At 43.0% G+C, this 18547-nt stretch overlaps 1 protein-coding gene across 1 annotated transcript in view; it reads left to right on the forward strand.

The window, feature by feature from the left end:
* Positions 1–18547, forward strand: part of LOC8042343 (glutamate receptor ionotropic, kainate 2) — a 422879-nt gene that overhangs the window by 179885 nt on the left and 224447 nt on the right. The window contains exon 2 of the mRNA XM_029986050.4: positions 13372–13527. Within this exon, the coding sequence (XP_029841910.2) occupies positions 13372–13527 (156 nt within the window). The remainder of the gene's footprint in view (positions 1–13371; positions 13528–18547) is intronic.

Raw genomic sequence — 18547 nt, forward strand, 5'->3', positions numbered from 1 at the left:
GAGCACTGACTGTCTGAAGGCAGGAACCCCGGGCTCTGGTTCTTTCCTGTCTCCCTCGCCGGATCGTAAGTCAGCCAGCCAGCCAACCCGATCCAGCCTGTCCTTCTTTTTCTTTTTATTACGGGTTCTCTTTGTGTTGTTCCAACCAGCCCTCAGGAGGAATTCATGTTTCTTGCTATGGGCCCGGAGGCGTCTCAGACATCTCCGGTTCTTTTGGTGATCTCTTTTGCTTCTGGCTTTTTGATGCTTTTCTAGCACGACGCACCCTCTTGGGGGTCTCCGGCTAAGCTATGACCTTCCTTCTCCATCTCCTTCGCTCCCCAATGTCCCGCTACCGTCGGCCATATTTTAATGCCGTCGCGATCTCTCGGTTTGAGGGCGAGGAGGCGACTCTACAAAAAGTGAAGCGTAACATACCCCATGTGAACGCGGAAAGATATCTGTAAATATTATGAGACGTAGCAGGATTCGAAGGGTCGGTGCCATGTTTTTAATAATCTACCCATGTTTCATTACTTATTTCTTATATTTAATTACGTTAGTTTATGCGGTATTGGTGTTGAGAATTACATAAATACGATCCGCTTCTGTAGATCGTAATACTGTATTAGTCATTCAGGGTGCAGGGTGAGAAAAATACCAGAGAATACCCTAGCTCTTTCTCAAGGTGCTGCAATAATACAAAAAATAACAGCTGTAAAAACACGAACATAAAAATCTAATTGTGTTGTTAGTTTTTGTTGCAAGTACCCTAATGACATAAAAAAAATAAAAAAAAACTAAGTCAGAAATTATAGGAAAATAAAAATCAGCATATATATGTTTACGGGTTTTCAGAGACTGAAGCTGCCTGCGTGCACATTTAGACGATGAGCGTTTACCGAAACCGCGTGTCAAGGCATTGTGTATTTGAATATAAAATTAGATAATGATCGTAAAAAAAAAAAAAACTACCTTGATTGGAAACAAGACAGGGGGAAATATATGTCGTAGTTATATACTTTGGTCTCATTTAAATATTAAAGTAGCTATCACATGAGAGAAACACAACTTGCAGGTGGTGCTAGCTGTACAGGATACTGATTAAGTTGACATTTTGTTGTTGCTCTATTCATTTGTTACCTCCCCTTTGCTACTTAATTTTGTTGAGAGAGAAAACAATTTGCCATAATAAAGCGCGACCTAATATACAAATTCTGGTTATATTGGACTAATTCTGAGTCATACGATACTTTGGTAATACAATGTCAAAGCATGTTTGCGTAAATTTGAAGAACACCGTTCAAAACTGATTTCATTGCTGAGAAAATTTCACTGCGTAAATATTTCCCGCGTTTTCTTTCACTGTCATTGATCTTTATATGTGTGCATAGATTAAGAGTATATAATCGTTTGTTTTTGCCATATTAGAAATTTAAAACTAGCTAAATTTTAAGGTGCGCAATGGTGTTACTTCAACCATTTCGTATAACTCGCAGAGCGATTGCGATCTGCATAAGATCAAAAGTCATGCCCACCGGCCATTTTCTTTTCAGAATGCCCGGGGAGCCAAATGGTTTGATGACAAAACGGAGTTAACTAAACTTTAAGAAATTCAAGTATTGCTGGAAGGAAGTGGTTATAATGCGAGCAACAGAGGTAATTTTCTATGCACATTTTTAACTATACTAGTAAGGGACGAGCCGCGCGCAAAATGTTCGAACACCAAAAAACAAGCTGCGCTCAGATACTGTAAAGATTAAACCGCATCGCCCGTGTCCAAGCTAAAGCAACACCTTCTGTTGATGAAATTATTATCGTACAGGCCGTTTATGGACGCAATATGGCCCATTAAAAATTTCTCGTTGGTTAATCAGCTTCCACGCAAAAATGTGGCCACAACAGAATTTTTTTTCCCTTCCACGGGGTTCCCCTTTTTCTATGGAGCTGAAAGCCAACTACGTTTTTGGTGCAGAACAAAATATGTCCAAACATAATCACAGTTAAGGGCAGGCTCCGGTATATATAATATAAAAATATCTGCACGCAGAGGAGCTTGAGTTTACAGGACAATTTATACTAAATACTGTCGAGATGAAATTAGCTGCCTTCCTGCGAACATTTAATGAAGTCATCCTTCCTGCTGCTGATTAAGATTTAACTTTGAATTTCTTAGAGATCGTGCCATAAAAATTACGATATTAATCTATCTTGAGAATTGATGTTAACCAATGCAAGCTTTCAGCAACGACGCGAAAGAAAAAAAAAAACAGAATTTAATACCTAGAAATCTGAATTATGTTCAAACATGAAGGCGTTACTGACGCAATGAGAGACTTTAAATACCTGTTAAGACTAAACCGATGTCTCCCAAGGATTCGCGACCCAAGTATGGCGGACCTCTATTTGCACGAGAAAGCGACAGGCCTGTTGGGCTAAGATTCGGTCGAGGCTTGCCAGCTGAATCGGAGGGGCACCCGATCTTCTGGCGCCGACAGCAAAGGACCCTTAAGGGATGGGGTTCTCGTTTCTTTTGCTCCTTTGAGTCCAGCCCGTGGATTATCTATACCTACATTAGCGGCCCTCGTGGAGCCCGTCTATTGACTCAGGCCTGCATCTGACAGGAGTCAGTGGCCGAAGACGGCGTGGTGGCATATATGAGAAGGGAAGGATTTATTTCATGCGGAAGATGTTACAGATAAACAAAACCTAAAATTAGGATGTTGGGATATCTGCCCGTACCACTTCAAAACGAAACACGCGGACGAGAAGGCGGGAATTATCTATAGCATGACAGAATATATGTGGGACTCCTCAGTTATATTGAGATGTTTGAGGCTGATAAAAAAGAAACGGCTAAAGTTCTGTATTTAAATGGCGAAAAAACAAAAGATAAAAAATACACGTTCGTAACAGCCTCTATAGTTCATCCTAACGGTAACTGTTTTGTTCTGACTTGTTGATTCTTAATTTCTGTGGGTTGTCATTATTAGGTTGGTCTTTGATGTATGTGGGTGAATATGAATATTTTTAATATTTATAACATTCCTCAATTTTTTACCAAATGGTAAATTTCTTTTTTACAAAATTTGATTAAAAATTATCAATTCGTATTATAATTTGGCGTGTTTTCTCACTATGTAATATACACATACAGTATATATTTATTTGCGTTGTCATATCTGCTTGATTTCGCAGAATAAGGAGTCTTGCATAAGCTTTTTGTTCTCTCTCAAAAGTAAAATTTCTTCAGAAACGCAATAAATGATTGTGTTTGAGTAATATGCGTTGCATGCGTCCCTACATCAATATTCATTTGAAAAGAATAGCTATATGATAAACAGTCCTCTTCTCACATACCGTGTTATATTCGAATGCCTCAATACAACGGTATACAAACACTTGCCTCTGATCAAAGGTGGAGCCAGCATGAAGAGCTTCGGAGCCATATTCATTAAAGAATAATTGGTTTAAAGCCGCTAATTTTTATATTTACAACTCCTTCTTTTTTCACAGGGAGAAGTCACACAGCTAATGAATTTGAATCATTAGGCAGGATAAATATATGTGAGGAGTGAGGTACAAACCCACATTTATAAAATCGAACTTTTTATCACGGCTGTAATAATATATAAAGATCCGCAAGCTCAGGTGTTTTCTGAGGTTTTATTTAGTGTCATGATAATCTTTCACTTCTGTAGCATACTTAATACGAAGATACAAAGGGGCTGTCAAGCACGCTCTAACCAATTAGGCCATGATCGTGATACTACCTACATACATGTTACAGCTCTTGCGGTAAATCAATTGGCATCCGTGCTCTCTCTGTCCAGAGACGTAGTTTTCAAGTGGCGATTCAGGAAAAGAGTTTCCTAGTGGTTTGAAGGAGCTGTCATAAAATCAACTCTTCAGCGATCTACCGGTTCTACCGCACAAGAAGAGGTAACTCTTGGAATAAAATATAAAAGATGTAAGATATACCGCGTATCTGAATTACAAAGAGGATAGGTGCTAGTGCAGTAGAGCGGTAATAATACGGTAAAAAGTAACAGTAACGAGTGTCGTAGGCAACGACGCAAAAAACGCCTAAAGGGGCACAGGTATGAACAAACATAAATTGTGCACTGCATGAAACCTCGTTTTATCTTTGGGCCGATGTACCCCCTTTTTGACTGCATCAAAACCTGAGAGGTTACTCCGCGTGTCCCGCGACGGGAATTTGTTTGAAAGCAGAAAAACACTGAGACTTTCTGCGGTCCATCGATCATTTTGCTTTTAAAGGTGTCGAACAAAATAAACGCTCTGATTGAGCTTTATGAGTCCTACAACAATTTCTTTACACCCAAGTCGTTAAGAAGACACTGCACTTTTTCTTCGAACTGTAAGTTAGGATGGTGACACGTTGTAATGATATCCAAAGCATCAATAAAGAATTGATGACACTCAAACCGACAGTGGATTGCTGACAACTTGATTATGTAATCAATCTACAGATCATACCTGTGTGACACCAAGTGTCTACAGGAGAGACGCGTAATGACCGCGTTTACAGCTCTTTTTTCGGTGTCAGGTCCGACTGAAAGGGTGGAACGCTCTCAGTCGAGTTAGGTCACTTTTTTTTCTATCTTTCTTATCCTTTTTGGCTTTCCCTCCCTTTGCTCATGAAATTTTTAATTTTATTTTCGGTTTCGGTTTCTGGATTTTGCCAGGTGTTCGCGTGACGTGTTGGTTCAAAGAATAATGTATTCAGAAGTTTTTTTTTTTTTTTCAAAGAACCATCTCTGAAATGAATAAGACAGCAAACCTCATAATAAAAAGGAAAACAGGAGGAAAATGTATTTGATAACTGCTACGAGAGGAAACCGTTCAACGAGAATAGTTCCCTGTCTTCGCACTAATAAATACTCAAGTAAAATCATATGCGTCATACTTCATACGGGTACAATAATTTGAATATAAAGTTGTATCTATAAATGGTCAGTGACACAAGGAGAAAATAACCGGATGTATGTATGTAGATGTATATATGCAATATGAATTTCTATTCCACGATTGTTCATCGTTCACGGAAGTATTATCTCAAACAAAGTGCCGCCTAACCAGTGCTTGATTTTACTGTAGCGGCGGAGCACCATACCATTTATTCACCAACCTAGTTCAAGTGCCCTTCCCTGTCCTACCCACAGATTGAAATATCTGCAGCTTGACAATCGAAATCCATACATCCGAAAGAGAAGCGATAGGAATGAGTCGCAGTACCAAACTGTGTGTCCATTAATAATATTATCAACATTTTCTTGAACGAGTTCGAGCCTCCACTTTTTTTTCTTTTATTCATCACCTGCCGCAAATAGTAAGAGCCACATTAGTATTCTAAACGGTTTCTTCACAATCTCGGGCGAGTAGATACCGCTATAGAAGGAACACGTCCCTTCTCACGTTTGCCGATGCAAATATTCATCCTAATATAGCATTCTATTCTCTCTTTTACGTTTTTGCGGCAACTTTCGCAACATTTCTTTACTTTTCCGTCGCATTGATTTAATTTATATTCTCACCCTCGTAGCACTGAAACACCCGATGAAATGAAGGGCGTGTCGGTGGCGTTAACGACAGGTAGAAAAAATAAAAGTGGAAGACGAGGGTCGTCACACACACCCCTTGCGCATGTGAACGTCCATTGTTTGGTTCATTCACTGTTTCAACACCCCCTCAACGAGACACAATATACAATAGTTCTTATTTACAGTATTTATAAATCGAATCGTCTTTTTCCTTTTTCTTTTTTGAGCAGAGGGAAACTTTTAATTTCAATCCTAATTACTGAATACCTTACAGGCTGCTTGAAGGTATTGCACCGGGGATAATTTAGTTCCATAAACACCATTACCGAGTTCCGATCCACCATTAACCTATCGCGTTGGAGCTTCCTCGCTACTCCCCATAGCAAACTCGCTGCTGGCGTCGGTAGTTTATGTTTGTTCTTTTCGTCGAGTTCATTAGAATCTAGGACAAAGCCACCGATGTGCCATTGTACGCGCACTTGAGTAAAAAGAAAAAAAGAATCTTACCGTGATATAGTGAGCATTTTACGTAAATTTGTGCCAATCACAAGTGCAATAAAAATTTATTTAATGATAACGTCTCGCCGTAAATCGCGGAAGTTTCCTTTAATTAATGATGCGGCATGAAAGATTCCTTTACCACCGACTATTAATAATACCTTGGTGCGTGTTCGCACATAAATTTAGTTTTCCAAAACGGAACTATTAATTTTACTGTAACTTGGCCCCGACCAGTTCACGCAATGAACGACAAATGGTTCTAATATTTCTTTACTTGCTTAACAAATTTTATATATGAGAGTAGATTCCTTAAACGAGCATAATGAACTTGAAAACACCCGACCAAGTCTTAATAAGCCTTTGTTCACACGTAGAGCACGAACACAAAGCGGTATTGCTTGAGTCGAACGGAGTCTGGATTTTCTAAATTCAAATATCTTCTGACTTACTTTCAAGACAAGAAGATGCAGCTGCCGGGCAATTGACTTTATAGCGGTAAATACGTACTTGAGCATATGATCGCACTAATGAAACTATTTTCCAATCACAGCGTCATAAAACCAAAGGCTCCATTACGTTTTTGCTGTTTTCAACCTAAATTACTACTTTCTAGGAACTGAAACTCTCTCGTATCTGACAAAGAAGAAGATGGAAATGCTTAAATTATCATAGAGTTTAGAAATTCTGCATGGATTCATTATAGACATAGGTGCACAAACGGAAAGCATTTCGTAAAGCATTTTGTTTCTAAATAATTTGACTCGCCCTGCTGGGCATCATTACCACGGAATCAGCTGTTCATGAGCATGCAAAATAAACAGATGAATGAATGAATGAAGAAATACTTGGTTTGAAATAATACAGTGAGAGCCTTACCACTAAGAATAAAGTCAAAATGTTCGGCTAAACGTTAATATCGGCGGTAGTAGGTATGTAAGTGCTAACAAAGTAGTTGGGTATCTTCACTTTCAGCAGATGTGTCTTATGTGCACACCTGGAAACCTTCATTTCTAATGGGAATGGATGAATGAAGGTGTAATTCACTCAATTAATAATGACCCTTTGTGGCATTAAAAAGATATATTCAAACTCTCTATACTACTCAACGACACCACCATGTACCCCAAAAATATTTGTTCCGCCGTGGACTCGCTCGCGTATTGCTGCATCCGTATATGTATGCCCGATCGAAACCAGACTCGGCTACCTGAACCCAGAATGTCTCCCAGCCTCCGTCCAGCCGCGCGCCTGAATCGCCGCGGCGTCAACGCTTCCAGCCATCCCTTCGCTCTCGCCCCAAACTCAACACGCCTAGGGGGAGGCTGATTGCTCCGTTAACCTGGCCGCTGTCGCCACATTCCAGCGTACACCCGGCCGCTCTTTGCAGGCTCACGCGCGGTATCGACTCCCCGACAGCCACTGAACCAAGCGGCAGCGCATTCGCTTGTTTACCCGACCGAGCGAGCTCTGCTTCTTGGTTCGTGAGCCGACCCAATGTATTGACGCTTCCCAGCGAGCAAACATCGGAAAATCGAACACGGCTTTTTTTTGCCCTTTCCCCGGCTTTCTCCTCCTCGCCCGACGTGTCGCCTCGAGCTGTGCGCGTTTCTTTTCCCCGTCCCTTCCCCTTCGAACTCCGTTTTCCCCCGTTGGACGCCGCGAGCTTGACTGTAGTATATATACACACCGTTTCACCTCCACGGTGGATTGCAGTAAACGCTACGAGCCATTGCGTCCTGTCAAAAAGCCGCGTGACCGTCACGTGACCTTCGGAAGGGACGCAGCGACGCGCGGTGTGCGCAGTCACGTGGTACGGTTCCCGGCGCTGGATTGACTGGGATGGTCCGTAGCGTCTGGTGCGGTCCATCGTATGGTGGAGCGGGGCATACTCGGTGGGCGGGGAATTCTGAACAAAACATGGGAAGAAGTGATAAAACCGCCGGAAAGATGACTGCAAGAAAGAGGAGGGGAGATAATTTCATCCTCATTGGCTTCTGGTCGGCCGCACGCCAGTCAGCTTGTTCCGGTTGTATCTTTTGTTTGAGGGACTGGTTAATATTTGCTGATTAATATAATTTATATCTTTTTTTTTTCATGGGCTTTTGTCTTGAAAGCGATTGCACAATGAACGTCCTGAAACTGGTTACGAAGATTTAGGGAGGGGAGGAATGAGTGAGAAAATTATCGGAAAGTGTCGCGATAAATTGCTTTCGGTGAAACGGTTCGAGATAGAGTTTGATGAAAAAGAAACAAACTAACAAATTAACAAATTATCGAAGTAAAAATGGGAGAACTAAAGACTGAAGAAAGAGTGGAAGAATATTTATTGTAACTCGTAAAGTTTAATTAACGCGCCCGATGATTTAGCAGTAATTGCAACACTTGAGTAGGAAAAGCGATAGAATAAGCAGTACCGTCTAATTGCAGTTTCGAACATTCTTACTCGCAAAGATTGGTTGGGTACGATATTAACACCAAACATTCTGTTGGATTCAACACTTATTCTAGATGCGTTGCGCACTAAAATATACTTCGTACGCCCGTGCGATTACTATATAGCTGCTTGTTTACTTTCACGTTGCGTAACCTACGGATGTTGATCATCCTTGTGCGGACAAAAGGCCCACTAAAGTCGTCATTGCAACCGCTAACATTAGGTTGTCCATTCGACAACTGACGGATTTAAGAAAAAATTAATGGTACGAAGGTTAGTAAACAAGCACCGATAGCTAGTGCTTTTCATTTCAAACTAATTTCATTCTGCCGGAGAAAATATTCTCTTGTTTCATGAACGCTATAAATTACGAAAACATGTCCACGACCATATATTTTTTTAGGTGTTTTTTTTTTCTTATCGCATAGCCTGAATAAAAACCCATAAGAAACACATGTGACATCTATGCAGAGAGTAAAGGTTTAATTCGCAACACGTCACAGACTCCCTGGGCATTGTACTTGTCTGAAGTCAAGGACAGCTTGAGAAACGTTGGGAGTGATGAGTCGTATGAATCTTAATGTCACTAAGAGATCAATAAGGTTGCGGCATGAAGCATGAACACATAAGAACGCCGAAGAACGGATCACGAAGTTAAGGGCATGAGTACAATGAGTCACGGCCTGCGTTTACTAAGTTGCAAGTGACTAAAGAAGTAAGTATAGACACACTCACCATAAAAAAAAAAACTAATATATAAAAACGTTTTTATGAAGGGCATAGTTTAGACACTTATTTTCCTTCAATTTTCCTCTCCCTTAATTATTCTGCCTCCTGTGGAGGAGTTGTGGTGACGTCAGAACGATTCCGAGCTCTGATTGGCTTTGATTGATGGGATTGTGGGTAGACGTCAATGCTGGGCGCCTTGAGGTTCTACCCACTATCCTTCCAATGAGAGCCAATCAGAGCTCGGCGTTCTGACATCATCGCAAACCCTGCACAAGAAGCAAACAAACTTCCGCTCCGCATAACGTTTTTACGCCAAACCTATTTGTTTTCTGCAATATTTACGGCGTTGGACGCAATTTAGGTGGAGGTCACGGCCGGTTCTAAGCCCCGCTCACAGATAAGTGAACCTGCCCATTACTACTGAATTGGCATGGCTGCTCGGCAGAAGACATTCGCAAGTGTATGCGCCCATACAGTGAGAGAGTGGAAGACACGCGAGCGCGTGAGGAGATCAGAACACCGAGTTTTTATTCAAATGATTTGTGAGTAGAGCTAAAGCTAGAAGCCTTTGTGTCCACTCCACTCGTCAAACGCTTTAGAACGCGAAACGCCGGCGTCCGGTGTTTGGCTTTCGCATACGGACGCGTTCGACGAGTGCAGTAGAGACAAAGGCATTAGGTCTATTCACTAATTATTCGAATCAAAGATCAGCGTTCTCGCCTCCCCCCTCATCTCCCTCACTCTCTACGCGCATTGTCTGCCTTTCGCGACATCCGGTGCGTCTAGTGCAGTAGTCAGACATCGCCTGCTAGTCGTGCGAGCAAACGCGCGGCAGCATGGAGGTAGAAATGAGAGGAGGCGACATACCGCGGCTGAAACCAGCCAAACGAGAAAATCCCGAGTGAAGCCGAAAGTAGAGGTGGCGGTCACTAGGAGCGCCTCCCAAGGGTGCTGAAGCCCGTCCAATAGGGTCCAATAGCATCCTTTGGTTTTGGTCAACGTTGGAAGTGTGCCCCTCCAAACCGGAAGTCTCCCCCGGTTTCACTTCTGGTGGTTGCGTCATATTACCTTTTCAGGCTTCCTACCTTCATCGAGGCAGCCTCCGGCATCGTCTGCTCTTCCGCCCCCGTCTAAAAACTTCTGCACCACTTGCAAAAGGCGGCCATTCGCGTTCTAGCGTTCTATCATGCTTGAGCCACGGTCCAATACAAGCGTCTGTCGGCGTATGTTGATGTGCGGCAAAAAGTCACCGAGATGACTAAAAAAATTAACGATATAAATATTCAGACCTTCCAGCTTTTCTTTCTTATCTTGTTTTTTTTTTTCTTTTTTTTTCGGATGACATCTGGCAGCAAGATGGGCAAACATCATCACACGCAATGAACCTTTTCCACATACCGACGGAACCAGGCGGTGGCTGCACGAACTAAAAATCGAGGAAGTGACCTACCTGCGCTACCATTCGATACTGGGAACTACGCTACCAGTTTCTTCGCTCTCTGAGCAGCGGCGCGTGCCCACTGCTCTGAGCAGCGGCGCATGCCGACTTTAAAGATGGGCATCCGTGGCGTCCACCTAAAAGTCGTGATTTTCTTTCCGTCCACTTTCTTTTTTTTTGTGTAACACAATTATATATATGCTGCAATTACGTGTTCTACTCGCTTATCCTTTGCCTCCTTCCGAATTTCCTCGATTTTTCGTTCCGACTTCCGCCGCTTGGCATCGGACGCTTGCGCGTGCGCAAAACGCTTCTCGGAAAAGGTCCATTAAAACAGGACCTAAAAATATTTGCCTTTGCAGTCCAGGGTCACTGCAGAACTTGAGAGTTCCTTTCCTTTCGAAGCGAAATGGCGGGGACAAACCTGTACAAACGTGATGCGAGCCGAACACACGATTGCCTCCTGCCAAATCTCTCGCAAATTCTTGCTTGACTATAGCTATGTTCTCCGTATTAAAACCATGGTTGCAATCCCAACCGTGGCACAATTCATGGAGCAGCGAAATCGGGTTTACTGGAACTAACATTTTTATTCAGGCGCAACACTCGTAACGAACAAATTGAGCCAGATCAAGCAACATAGTTGAAGTGGGACGCTAGGACTGGGCCAGTCCCTCTACAAACCCAAGCATCCGCACAGCACCTCCGAAGGCGCGTACTTATGACAGTTGTTTGCTGCAAACTAGGTCGGTTAAGGAGATGTTCCTCTAAACACCTCGGTGAACGCAGAATAATTCCTACTCAGAAAGATAAACGAGTTCAACGATCGTAGCTCGTTGAGGACGGCGCAAACGCCGGCAGCCATGTTTGCTGTCGTTTGAAACCGAAGCGGAGAGGCAATCTCGGGATATTTTCGAAAACGTAATGACTCTATCTTGATTCTTTGTTTCTCATGCATACATATGTTGTCGATTAAAATAATATTACGGCACGGAGAAACGATTTTACAACCAACATCTCATACGTCCATCACCTACCCAAAAATGATGGCTGGTTCGCGCACTTAAGTGCGACTTCGACAAAACTAGCCTTACACCTCTTACGACCGCCATCGCTGCCGCTGCTTTGTTTGTTGTAAGCAGTCATAGGAGGCTTATAAACAGGTTGTGTAGGAGTCGGTCGCCAGAATGTGAACCAGCCTTGAGAGCCGAGAAAATGTGCTTAGCTATAAATTTAAGCACTAGGTCCGGGCCTTCACTAGGGCTGCCCCCACCTAAAATGCGTCTAACGGCCTAAATATAATGAAAAACAAAATTCGTGGAAAGATATGTACAATTAAAAGTACACTAATATAAATATAGCATTTTTAAAATTTCAAGGTTATTTTAAAATAACACAGGGCATGTCTTTTTTACGCTCGAGCTGCTTGAGTTCTTGTTTGCTTCTCGGCGTTACTAACGGCTAATACTGCAATCTGATTTGCTGCGAAGCAATAACGAGATTCTTAAAACGCTTCACGCCCCTGACTTATTATCCGGTTTTAGTCTCCGACAGCTTCAGAAACTCATCACACAAGTAAAAAGATAGTAGCAATTGCTGATGGAACCCCGAGGAGCGAACCGCGGAGAAGTGTGAATATAATGAATAGGGTTTCGTGGTTTCGGTAAGTACTGATAAGCCTCGACAATTAACTCTCAAACCCGTTTCATGTAGTTTGGAAAAATCGAAAGAAAAAAGAAAACCGAATTAAAGCGGCCTTTGTATAATGAAAAAAAAAAAAATCGAAGCACCTCGAGAAGTGAATATTTATCTACAGCTTTAATTCATCGTGCTGATCCGGAACAAAAACCGCCCCCCCCCCCCCCCCCCACACACACACACACAAACAAACTTTCCGCGAGGCTGCTTTTGTCTTCGGAACCACTCCCAATGTTTTGTGTCCTTCTGTAATCAATACAAGAACAATTTACCGATATATGGGACATGCATAAAATTCTTTAAATTTAAGAAATCCCAAGTCTTTTTATTTCATTTTTACCAAGCATAATTCTTGATATACACCGACTTTTTTCTAAAGCCAAATAGTTACACCGAAAAACACCGATTAGGTGAAAAAGTTATCACTTCAGAAAATACTCTCGAACTTGATAGAAAAAGAAAAACGCCGAAAACATGGATACCTAATAATGAACCGCACCCTGCATTTTTTATGCTGACAGTGACTATTTACGTAATTAAAATGAAAAAAAATACACTATTTATTTATTTAAAATAAGAGAAAAACTTTTTTATTTATCATTTATTTTATTCGTATAAAAAGACGCTGTTTATTTATTTAAAAGAAGCAACACAAAGTGCGTCTTTTTTATGACGAAGCTTATTCCTTCGTGGCCGGTTCATCGACGCCTTTATCGGCGAATGCCGCAAACCCAATGGCTTCTGAGCCATATTCAAGAGTACGCTCACCGGCACTCAACGCGACCCGGCATCTTGTTGCCAGTGACCATAGCGACCGGTGTCTCTAAGTTATGCCCGAATATCATAGCACGAGTCGAACCGACAATCCCTACAGACGATTCCACCCGCGCACCTCGCAATTCTCATTCGGGTTAGCCCAGTAGGAACATGAGCACAGAGCAGGTTGGTGTCCGTCCCTACGTATTTTGTTCTTTCGTGTTTCAAGTGTAGCCCCATAGCTTGGCCTGAGAGACCACTCTGCCCCGCAGGTGGCCTGTTCGACAACGCGGATGACGAACAGGAGTTCGCCTTCCGTGTGGCCATCGACCGCATCAACAACGACAACGGGGTCCTGCTGCGGTCTCGACTCCTGCCGCACATCGAGCGCCTCGACAAGGACGACAGCTTCCGAGCCACCAAAAAGGGTGAGCCTTCGATCCACGACCGTATCTTTAGTGCACCCTCAGTATACGCGCCCATCTCCTGTCCTTTTCCCACCGAGGAACCTTCGGACGACGTGGACATTTTGGATGGCCATTAGTTTCACGAAAACCAAGGGCTTATGGTATTCTTCAAATATATAATAATATTTTTTATTTATTGAAAATTGAGTAGTATGTTTAACGTATTGTTTGGCTTCGATGAGCAATAGTGCAGTGCTTATCCCCCGTGTCTTCTGCTGTTGCGCTGTCTTCGGCGTCCTTTGTTTTTGGATGAAAATTGCCGGTAGGCTCAATGGCTCATATTAACAGATTTTTAAGTCTTTCGTTTTTCTTTTTTATGAAACAATTACATATGTGTCTTATGAGAAACTTGAGCGTATTCTGTGTAACGATGTTTCGAAAACTTAACTTTTCGTTGGTTTGTGTTGCTTTGCTTCGCTTATTAACTTGCTCCGGTAAGTTTCCTGTTTCCGGAGTTTCGAGACTCCTTCTTGGAGTAATTATCTCCCGCGTCATTCCTGGCTCTGCCTGTGTTCGTTAGGAAAATTAGAAGTAAAAGGACTCGCTCACTGACTAAGCAATGCTAGTCAACTTCACTGCACTTTTTTTTAATTATTATTATTATTTTGAGGTATGCGAAAGAAAACTCCCGCTTTGGCTCATTAATCGTAATAATGGCGTACGCTTCTTTTCGATGTTTCCCTTAGAAAGACCCTTGAAGGATTTATATATATTTGGAAATATGGGTAGTAACCTACTTTAGAAAAAATAAACTGCGCCTTTCCTTCAATTTGACTGACTGGTAGGGATAAGATTGACTAAACTACATCTCCAATGAAAACCTCTAGCAGTTTCAGAAAAATACCATAAAATGTGTTTGGAGGTGGAAAACTAAGTAATCTTTCACTTTTCTTCAACACGAGTATTGGCTTGTGAAGATATACAGATCCCGCCACTGTAAGCAAGGAAAGGACAACGCACTTACGTGTAAAGTCTTGGGAGTGAGTTTAAGAACTCACGTTATCTTTTCCTAGCCTGCAATCTCGAGGTTCCTACCGTATCGGTTAAAATACACCAGCTAGTTTGTGTGCTCACATTTTGCTGCGTATTGACTCAGGGCGTTTATGGTTTCTTCTTTATTTGCGACTTCTGGGAATTTTTGAGGATTCTGTTCTATTCACTATAGCAATACCGATCAGACGAATGACTCATCGCCGTAAGACAGTCCTGGTTGCATTTATTCAGGAGAACCAGTTCTTTTTCGGTGGCACTCAACGTTCCGCGCACTGTGAACCGCTCTATAACGGGAGAAAATCCCACTTGACAAAAAAAAAAAAAAACAGAACCGAACCAGTTTAATATATTTTATGACTTAAAAACGCAAACATGAGTTTGTAAAAAAAAAAAAAAGTTATTTGTTTTATTTAGATTGTGGGGCTCCCTAATCGGCTCAACTAAAAACAAACGACTTGCCGTTTTTATTTAATTGCTATTTACAATAACCATTGGGCAAGCCATGTAAAAACACAAATCAAACGGTTCCTTTTTTGTGTTTTCTAGTTTAAAATTAGAAAGACAAATATACGTTTCGACCGCCGTTAAGTTCCTGTGAAATGTCAGTCTGACTATCCAAACACGTCACGAATCCTTTGAGAATCTTACGACTCCTTACGAATACGCGCCAGGCAGTGCAAGCTCGGCCATTCCCAAAAGGCAAGACCAACCCAGCCCTAAGACGAAGTACGGGAAGTAGATATGGACAGAGGTCTTAGTCTGGGAGACTGGTTGATGGGGATTCTGATTCATCGCGCGACCTTCCGCTATTTGTCACTCGAAGAGACAGCGTGCCCTTTGCGTGCGTGCGAATGTCAACCAGAAGGGGAAAAAAAGGGTCTGGCTGGTCTCTAGGCTTTTCTGATGTTCGTTCCGTCACTCCGGGTGTTGCAACTGTCTCTGCGTGTTTCGTCATTGTAAGACACTGCCAAGTCAATGGCGCTCACTCTAGTTAGAAAACAACTATTCATATTGCATAAACTAATGCAAAAATACAAAATAATATAATTTTAAAAAGTGCATTTTCGTTTATAAAATGGTCCAGTTTACGCCCAGTGAGAAACCGCAACTGGAGTTTAAAAAAAGAAACACGTGCGGCATTTAGTTGTCTAAATTATTCACGCGAATTAAGCGAAAACGTGTTACTTAACCGGAGATTGTTTTTTAGCTACATAGACTACTCCTATATCAATTTTCGGAATACACTTCGTTTACTGTTTTTGGCATGCTATTTGTTATCTCTAAATTCAAAGTAGATTTTGAGAAAACAGCAGATGAAGGTTCTGCGAAGACCAAAATTCAAATATTTCCGCGCTCTCCAGTGGGGTGACGGCACATGTTGAATCACTTGCAAATCGAGGAGGCACTTTAGAAAATACTATTTTGCGCACGCTTTTAAGTTTTGCCCTTTTGTTTTCCTGGTTGAGTTTTAGTTACAATGTTAAACTTCTGGAAACCTGTCCGAAAAAATATTTAGTGCCCCTATATTTTCCCTTATCACAAATACTGATATCATACCTTCAGTGTTCGCAGTAGTCGTTCAGCCTTTCGGACCAATGTTTAAACTTTAATAACTTCGCGAAAAATTATCATTGTGACCATCAATTTCGGTTTCTATTTTATATAGGTTCATCATTCTTTTGAACCGATTTTCAGTCCAATCATTTCTAATGCAAACAGTTTGCTCGTCTTTAACCCTTTAGACTGCGCCATGCCGGGTGCATGGCTGTTCATGGCTGTTTTCTAGAGGCTCGCGGTTCGGCACGTCTCCATGTACGATGCCTCGTTATTCGGATGACTAGCAGTCTCCTTTGACGACCGAACACTTCATTTTCAAAAACAAATATTATCCGTGTCTTACGGTTATGCAACAAAACGGACCGTGTCAAATATTAAGTTCCTTCTCGCGCATAAATGTCTACGCATGACACTTTAGAGAAGCTGTTAGAAATTGGACCATCTGCATCCCTCCCCCTGTCTGAACCAATATATACTTGGTACAATATATGTCTTCCCCGAAGATAAAACTAGAGTTTGAAAAGTAAAATCTATTCACTATATTTTATGCTTTCGGTTCTCCACGTTCGCCTTCAATCTTTGTTATCGTTTCCACTCACAACATATTTCAGCGTAAAAAAACAAATTATCATGGTTTGATTAATGTTTTACATGAAGTATTCTGGCAACTCATGTGCTTCTCGGCTAAGCGAAGAAATTCGTTAATGCAATTCTTCTGATCTCTTTCTGCACTTCATTACTGAGTAATGCGGATAACTGGCAGGTGCTGGTTTCCCGCCAACGCCCAAAAAACCTGCACAATGATGTCGTCCTCGACGGTCTTCATAGAAGCGCGTTTGACGATGGGCACCATCAAACGTGACCGCTCTCCGCCCCGATCGAGACATCGTCGCTTGGCACGCGACGCAGCCTCCATAGACGCATGAGCAACAATCTGGCCGCAGCATAGTTTCCACTGCTCCGGTCCTTTTTCGTGCTGTCGTGTCTGCCGAGTTAGCACCCAGCAGGTGAGTCTCAAGGCTGCTTGATTGATCCCCTGAATCCAGGCAAGGACTGGATCCAGGCGAGAGTGCGAGAGACCAGGGGCCCTAATCTGGACACTTGGCGAAAAAGTCGGCGAGAAATCTAACGGCCGTGATTGGCCAACTGCGCACTTGACCTTGGCGCCGGCCAATCAGAGCCGCTGGATTTCTCGCCTTCTTTCTCGCCAAGTGTCCAGATTAGGGCCCCAGAGGTGAAGGGGCGGCACAATGTGCCAAAGGAGTAAACAGGTTGTAACCCTAGTCATCATGCCGGAGGTCAGCAATGTTGCCTTCGAGACAAAAGAAGTCTCACTCCAGTTGACGCGGAAGGTGAGACCCCGAGGTTATAGAAAGCGTAGTCTTGTGTTCTAGTGTATTGACTGTAGAAGTCGATCCAAAGTCTCAAAGCGAGCTCAGTTCTAGTCGTGCCGCTCGTCAAACGAATGCAAATGTCGCTCCCTATGAATCTCCACTTTGTCTCTCGGCACGCTTCATCCCCCAGCGGTGGTGGGGGCTGCCCTTGTTGGACGACAGTGTTGTCTTACGCGCCGCCAGTCGCTCCAATCCAAGGACCCGAAAGCCGCATAAAATTACGAAGTGACTTCTCGTTAGTCTATAGCTTGAATACCTGGTCATCTAACCGGTCAGGCGGACGCGGGATTGACTAAAGCGCGGGGACATTTGGTCCGTGGTTCCCGCCTAATTACTGCCTGAGAGTGGCGAGAATCCTGTCGTGAACCGCCTCAAATTGGACGCGTCTAAAGTTGCCCGAGCTAATTGGATAACTTAACTTCCCTCTACCGACATGCCCGTGCTGCGAGCCCGAAGGGAAATCTCGCCTCGGGCCTTCAGTCTCATTGGCACGCTTGTACTCTCGAAATTTGCGCTCCCATTGCGATAATACCCGGCTTCATCTTAGCATAGAAGGCGGGGGACGCTACGAGCCAGCGAAACCAATCCGATATGATGCGACTATCACCTGACCTTCGGGAGGGGCCCAGAGACGCGCGTGGCGCGTAGTTACACGAGACGTTCGCTGCTCAGGATGCCTCGTAGCGTCGGCTGCGATCAATCTTAAGGTGAAACAGGGTTCCTGTGATCACAGGGGGTAGCATCCTACCAGGCATTAACTCCATACCGCTACAAAAACAGAACCACATAGAAGAAGGCGAAAGCCTGGAAAGGGAGCCGCGTAAAATTCGATTCATCACACCCACACGTTGCGCTGCCGGATATGCTGGCTTTTCCACCGTCCGGTTCCACCGGCTCTAGTGAACTGGAGCGAGCGGCTAACGTATAATATTCTTATTACTCACAATCTTTGCTAACTGCGCGTTCGGGGCCCGACCGACTCTTGACCCAGACCCGCGTAAGTGAGAAGACACCCCGCGGTTCTTTTTGTTGGGAAA

The sequence above is a fragment of the Ixodes scapularis genome, unplaced genomic scaffold (genome assembly GCF_016920785.2).
Source record: "Ixodes scapularis isolate PalLabHiFi unplaced genomic scaffold, ASM1692078v2 PGA_scaffold2__306_contigs__length_199485367, whole genome shotgun sequence".
Taxonomy (NCBI): Eukaryota; Metazoa; Arthropoda; class Arachnida; order Ixodida; family Ixodidae; genus Ixodes; species Ixodes scapularis.